This window comes from Spermophilus citellus (assembly GCF_964194105.1).
Source record: "Spermophilus citellus genome assembly, chromosome: 4".
NCBI classification, from domain to species: Eukaryota; Metazoa; Chordata; class Mammalia; order Rodentia; family Sciuridae; genus Spermophilus; species Spermophilus citellus.
Genome location: NC_138185.1, coordinates 56459178 through 56466736, shown reverse-complemented (window position 1 = coordinate 56466736; position 7559 = coordinate 56459178). Strand labels below are relative to the sequence as shown.

At 44.7% G+C, this 7559-nt stretch overlaps 1 protein-coding gene across 1 annotated transcript in view; it reads right to left on the bottom strand.

The window, feature by feature from the left end:
• Nucleotides 1-2527: 2527 nt before the first annotated feature.
• The window catches only part of LOC308647609 (protein FAM169B-like), a 70298-nt gene continuing 65266 nt past the window's right edge, over nucleotides 2528-7559 (bottom strand). Inside the window, exons 8-9 of the mRNA XM_081291865.1 lie at nucleotides 5291-5393; nucleotides 2528-3699 (exon numbers count right to left, since the gene is read on the bottom strand). Of these exons, the coding sequence (XP_081147991.1) occupies nucleotides 3666-3699; nucleotides 5291-5393 (137 nt within the window). The 3' untranslated portion in view covers nucleotides 2528-3665. The remainder of the gene's footprint in view (nucleotides 3700-5290; nucleotides 5394-7559) is intronic.

Below are 7559 nucleotides of genomic sequence, written 5' to 3'. Positions count from 1 at the left end.
ATGAGGGTGTGGGGCCTAAACTCTACCCTATTCGACTGGACCCTTCCCTCTATGTAACTGGTGTAAGAGAGAAAAAACTCCAGTGGACACTCAGGAAGAAACCCCTCTGGAGAGAACAGTTTCCTAGGTCACTAATCATGCTTCACTTATATCCCCAGGGTCCAGCAAAGAACTTATCCCTGAGAAAGCACACATTTATTGTATGACAGGATAGATGGATGGATGGATGGATGGACTGATGGACAGAGAGATGGATGGGTGAATGAGTGGATATATGGAGAAATAAATAGAAGGAAAGAGGAAATGAGGGTGGATGACTGGATGGGTGGGAGCAAAAAGATGGATGGAGAGATGAATCAATGGGGAGCTATAAAGATTAGGTGATATATGGTTGGGGAGATGAGTAGAGAAAGAGAGGGAAAGAGGGTAGCTGGATAGATAGATGGACATACAGACAGACAGATGAATGGACCACTGGATTCTTGGATGAAAATATAAGTAACAGAGGACCCACCACATGTGTCCTTTGACCACTCAGAACCACAGGTGCACTTCTAGAACTGGGGACTACTGCTGGTCTCCTCACCACCCCAAGGTTTGAGGCTCCAGGAAAGGCTTTGACTACATCACTAAGAATACAGAAGCCCACTGTACAGGGCTCTGCCCAGTAACTGTGCCAGCTGTGCTCTATGGGACTAGGGACACAGTGGCAACCAAAAAGGCTAGGGCTGACCCTGATGGAGGTTCTTGGAGCAACAGTGGGATGTGATGAAAAAGTTGCAGAAGCACCAGTTCATGGTTCTGTCACTTGAGAAGGAAAGGAGAAGGAGTTCAGGAGGAACACCTGCACTGAGACCAGATGTATGGGTAGGAATCAACTTGACCTCCCTCGTGTGTGTGTGTGTGTGTGTGTGTGTGTGTGTAGAGAGAGAGAGAGAGAGAGAGAGAGAGAGAGAGAGAGAGACAGAGAGAACGCGCATGCCCACGGCAATGAGTGGCATGTGTGCAGACCCCAAAGAAGAAGAACTGAGACCCACCATCCTAGGCAACCAGGACACAAAGGGCAAGGAGTACAACAAGCTGGGCCCATGGCTACAGGCTCCTGGGTTCTCAAAGGCTACAATAAGCCACGGAGGGCTTTGGGGGATCCTCGGTGATGTGATCAGATCTGTATTCACCTAAAAGTGGACTGTCTGCCTCAGTGATGTGGCTCCCTGGCTGCTGAGCCACACAGCAAGCCCACTAATCCCCACAGAGAGCAGCAGTGGAGCTGCCAAGCGCTGGTCTGTGGGGCAGGGGCGTGGGCTGCAAGCACTGGCCAGAGTCGCCCAGAGCCCTTCTTCCAACTCAGGCCTGAGGCGCAGCAAGCCAGGGTGCACAGGCCTGTGGATCCCACGGTGGGTCTGCCTAACTGGGTGGACAGTCGCTCCACACAATGCCAGCTCTGAACCACCCGAGCATCCACGATCCACTTCCTAGGATATTGAGATTATATGTAATAGGTGAGAAAATGGAAGTGGGGCAGACCTTAATGGAGTTCAGACTCATGGGTTGGCCAATAACATCAGTGCTTTTCCAAAACCTGATGAGCACAAATTTGGACCAATTGCCTTGAACCAAGTGCTCTATAAACCCCTAGATTAGCAGCAACCTCTCTTGGTCCCCATTTGCCGGTAGGGTATTCTATCTCTATTCACACCTGAATAAATCCTACTCTTACATTCCCTCATCCTCATCTGTGGATTTCACTCTTCAGATTCAGGAGTCAAGAACCCAGAAAGATTACAGTAGAGGGGGTAGAGAGAGAAAAGGGGAGGGGAGGGGAGGGGAGGGGAAGGGGGATAGTAGAGAATAGGATAAACAGCAGAATACATCAGTCACTAGAATGGCAATATGTAAATCAATGGAAGTGTAACTAATGTGATACAGCAATTTGTATACGGGGTAAAAATGGGAGTTCATAACCCACTTGAATCAAATTGTGAAATATGATATATTAAAAACTTTGTAATGTTTTGAACGACCAACAATAAAATAAAATAAAATAAAATTTTTAAAAAATGCCACTTATGGGGCTGGGATTGTGGCTCAGTGGTAGAGTATTCACCTAGCATGTGCCAGGCCCTGGGTTCAATCCGCAGCACCACATAAAAATAAATAAGTAAAACAAAAAAAAATAAAAAAGAACCCAGAAAGAAGAAGACAGTGGTGAGCAGCTGTGGTCTGCTGCGACACTGGAGGGGACAGCCACCATTAAGAGATGGAACCTGGGGGCTGGGGATGTGCCTCAAGCAGTAGCGCGCTCGCCTGGCATGCGTGCAGCCCGGGTTTGATCCTCAGCACCACATACAAACAAAGATGTTGTGTCCACCGAGAACTAAAATGTAAATAAAATATTAAAAAAAAAAGATTACAGATCAGGGCTGAGAATATAGCTTAGTCAGTAGAGTGCTTATTTTATTAAAAAAAAAAAAAAAAAAAAGAGAACCTGTTTCTCGGCTGCAGAGGCCTGGAACTTAGCAGATCCCACCTGCCAGCAAAAGGGGGAAACCCCGTTTCATGAGGAAGGTCTGTCAGCTTTCCCTAGGAAAACCCCATTGCACATCAGCAATGGCAGGGCCCAAAGGCAGAGAAAGTTCCACCTCCGCAGCTCCCAGAGAGCAGGCTCTAGGGCCCAGAAGCCTCCTGGATCCTGAAAGGCAGGCAGCAGTGGGAGACATTCAGCTGGCTTTACCAGCCTGGGGCAGATGGTGGCTGGGCTCTTCGTCCCTGCATGGCCAGGCACAGGCCATCAAGCAGGCTCTGGAGCTATTTGAGAAGGGGGAAGTTAAGGTCACATATGGATCAGCCCATTTCTTTTAGTGACTTTTACTATCACACTGGGAGCCACTCATATGTCAGAGAGGCCATCAGCCCAAATAGTGCCCATCTAAGTTAGGTGATAGCGGACACCACTTATAACCCACTAAAAGTCCTCCTATATATGGGCTGAGATAGGCATGAGGCCTTTGGTAGGTACAATCCTGGCCAGGTCCTGCTCTCAGGGAGCTCTGAAGTCACCAAAGGCTCCCAGGAAAGGAAACTGTCCCCTTGGAAACCTCTGGTGTCCATGATCTCCTGGTCCCAACAGAGCTGAACCTGAAGAGGATCTCTGTAGTACAGAGGGGGACAGCATGGCCCTTCCCTGAACTCACTTCCACTAAGGGAGGGAGATCTTCACATGGTTCCAGTGCAGCCTCGCAAATTTACCCTGAGGTATAGAAATCATGTTAGTTTAACCAGTAATCTTCTGAAATCTTTTGGAACTGCCAACATTTGGGAAAAATTTCCCACAACTCTGTAGAATGCTCCATGCTTAATGAAGTCCTTTCTCTGTCTCCAGTACTGGGCACACACTGGAAGCCGGAGGTAGGCAGGCCCTGTGGCCACTATTTCAAGAACAAGAGGCTAGGCAGAGCCACATGGCTCTTGGGCCTGGATCCTGGGGAGCAAGCCAAGCCTCTGGAGGAGCCAGGAGCTGGGCAGCTCGTGTTTCTGCCACAGCTTCCCCACCAGCCCAGGGACCGCCACTGTCCTCTTAACTTCCTTCCCTTCCAGCTCAGCCCAGCAAGGCCTCATGGGTAGTCCAACTTCCTTTTCATTCTCTGCACAATCTTGACCATTCTTCAGATTTTCCAGTTCTTCTCCACAGATCTGCTTCTGAAACCAGAAAGGAATTCATAAGCATTCCAATTAACCACCACAATGAGGTCATCCTGGACATTCGGGGTCTGTGGGTGTCCTGCCCTGGCTTATCCTTGCAACTTCATACTGAGGTTTAAAATGATAAGCCAAGTTCAAGCACCCCCCCCCAACCAGCCCCAGAGAAACCACATTTTATATACAAGAGTGTGTATACACACTGAACAGACTGAAGGACAGCCCAGCCTCAGGAGATTTGAGAAAGGGAGACAAAGAAACCTTGCAATTGACCCTCCATGTCTGCTCCTCATCCACAGATTCAATTAACCATGAATTGACTATATACTTTATTTCTTGTCCTTATTCCCTAAACACTACAGAAGAATGGCTGCTTGCACAGCAATTAGACTGTGTTAGGTACTAAAGGTCATCTAGAGATGGTCTGAGGTATAGGCAGGATTGCACAGGTTATATGCAAATATGCCACCATTTGATATAAGGGACTTGAGCATCCCTGGATTCTCATATACAAGGGGGTCGTGGAACCAGCTCTCCACAGATACTAAAAGACAAACATAATTTAAAAGCTGGCACTTTTGCTTGAGTGTGCAGGCACACTGTCAGGCATTACAATGCCCTGGCTCCCTGCTGAATCCTCCAGGAGCCTTCAAAGTTTAAGACAGGATCAGGGAAAGAAGCCAAGCACAATGTTCTCTGCTCAGTGGACTGGTAGGCTCTTCTGTTTACCAGTCTTTCTGTTGTGAACCGAAGAGTATGAGAGCCCCTTTCTGCCTAATGGTTGGAACTAATGTCAGACACAATGCAGCTTTCCAAGGCAATCCAGCATTTACTGGGATGTTTTATGCCTTCATGTTGAATCTTCTATTGCAGAATAATCTATTCACCAAATTGAGCAGTATTGCCCTACAATGTACAATTGTTAAGTTTGGGAGTTTAACATAATTACTCACTCCTTAGGGACTGAAGAACAAAGACTTTTCTGTACCAGAACAAATGAATCTTATCACAATTACACTATGTGGGTAAGTATCTGGTGTGGCTTAAAAAAAAAAAAAAAAATACTGAACAACCAGCCACCAAGAAATATTCAGCAACCATCCTTCCCCAAGACTCCACTTTACAATTACTCAGGATTATGCAAAAACTTAATGCAATATTCCATTTTTGTGCAATCTGCTCTGGAGAGGCAGGGGAGGAAAGCAAGACAAATTTGTCTTGCTTTTGTTCTGCCTGAATGACACTGGTCCACGGCAGAATTTGAAATTCAGATTTTTCAGTATTTCCTTAACGATGCAAGACTACGGCTGATCCCCATGTGTTCTCGGTTTCATTTTGGCTCATTAGAGCCTGTCCAGCTTAGAGAGAAGACCACAAAAAGTCTAATTACACAAGGTTCTCCTCATCCCACCCTTCCCCCTGTGCCATATAGATTCTAAGGATAAACCAATACAGCCAACTGCCAAGGAGAAGCCCACAGCCGGTCATCTAGGGAGCTACCTTGCAGGTTCAGGTCACAGCTTCAGCAAACAAGGGCAACATAATGACCAAAGAAACAAGAAGTTCATGAGATAACACACCACTGCCATACCTGTGGCCTTCTCCATCAGCAAACTCTGTGGGTCTGTCACCCAGAGAAGTCTGCCCAAGATTGCTCAGGTCCTCCTTGGAATTTCCAGGGTGAACTGCCCTCCCTAAGAAAGAGAAGAAGATAAACAAATGGGGGCTGGTTCCAAGGGGCTGAGCAATTTAACACCTGGGGGATCCTTCCAAATGTACCGATGGCCCTAACCTCATTCATCTTCTTGACCTTCACATTAACCCTTGCTACACTGCTCTCCAGAAGATGAGAAGAGCTGCCAGGTGCCAGCAGACATAAAGTGGTGGTACTACTCAAGCATTTCTGACCTAGACTTGAGATCTGTTCTTCAAACAAGAACAATTCAGGCATTCAATGGAGTCAAGTTTCCAGACCCTTCTCTGCCTCTGGATGAGGTTACTCAAGAAAGGCCATACCACCATGTTAATTGAGCCTCACCCCCGATCCCCACCAAAAAGAGATGACTGTCTTGTCCTACTGTGTGCCTCCCCACTGAACACCCCAAAATCCATGGGGGTTCAGATTCCTAGGGAAAAATGCATGTTTGCCTTCAATCTGAAAATATATATGCAACACATATATAGAGAGACATTCAGTTGGCTTTACCAGCTAAAATATAAACACATTATTTAATTGTTATCAATACGAGTACATTTTTAAGTTTCTTTAGAGAACTATAAAATTAGCAAAATTTGGTTTGGCAAAATTTAACTCTGAGAACTTTAAAATACCAGCACACTTTAGTTCTCTCTGATAAACCAAGTTTTTATATCATACAGCAGAAGCTGTCCATGCACTTTATTAGCTTAGAAATGAGTTCAGAAGCCTTCTCAGTCTAATTCACTACTGTATCCCTGGAGCCTAGGAAAGTGCCCGGTATATATATATATATATATATATATATATATATATATATATATATATATATGTCTCATTATCATATATTAAATAAATTGGTGAATGGATATGTGAGTGAGTGAGTGAGGGACTGAAATGGATAATCCTTTACCAATTTTTCAATTTCCCTGAGGTTGTTATGTGTTATGGACTATAGCATGCTAATACCTATAAAATATTTACTTGAATTTCATTCCTAAACAAATAAGGTTCAGTGAATTTATTTTAAGAGAATGCACTTATTTAGGAGCACAAGTACAAATAACTCAGAACCAACCACAGAAGCAAGTCAAGGAGGCACTTATTTCCATCCAGGACTGCAGTAGATGACAATGGCCACGAGATGGAGCCACACAACCTGTCAAAGAGCAGCAGTACAGAAAAGGCGTCCAGACTCCTGATTTTGCCCTCTACACTGTCCAGCAGAGCATATCACAGGAAATGACCATTGCTGCTGCACTGTACAACAAGCTGAAGCAAGTTTAGAACTGAAGCTTGGGTCCTGGGATGTGACTCAGCGGTAGGGATCTCGCCTAGCATGCACAAGGCCCTGGGTTTGATCCTCAGCACCACAAAAATCGAAAAAGAATAATAAAATGAAATGAAAAAGCTAGACAGAGAAAGAATTGCAGTTTGCTGGACACCAGACTTTAGAAAAGTAAGCCTGCTTCCCCATCTCAAATTGTTCACATCTCTTTTCACACAGCTCCTCTTCTTAAAAAATAAAAATAAAAAAGTAAGTGTAAGCAAAGTATTTTCCCTATGAATAACAGTGAATCCATGAAGTTTTCCTGGAGAAAGAAAGCAATATTGTGAACCTACAGAAGGGGAAAGAAGAACTAAATTCTTAAAGCAGCGTGCAATTAGTTCCTGCCTCCAGCAACATTTTTGCAAAAGAACATTTCACTGTTGATGTATTCGATTTCATTCCCTCCAGTAAAGAAACTTAAGGCATGTGCAGACTGACTGGGAAATCACATCAGATGGAATTATGATCCTATTGGTCAAGTTTCAAAGGCTTCACATGTGTAGGAAGTGTAGGAAGAAAGAAATTTCCCACAAACTCAAAAGGTCTGAAAAATCTGTAAATATTTTGAGGGCCATTATAAGCCACAGATGTTATCAACAGCCAGGATTGTGCAAACTTTAAAAAGACCTCGTCCACAAATGAGGCTGCTTCGAAAATAGATTTTAAAACATTTGCAAGGAGCCCAAGTGAATTTCCCTTTGAAATGTTGTAAATGGTTCATGCTTTATTTAGAGTAAGAAGCAATCGGCTCCACTGGGCTTCTTGCTTATGATGCTATTTCTACCGCACATGAAATTGTAGGAAACCTCCAATTAACAGTCAGAAATTAAGGGA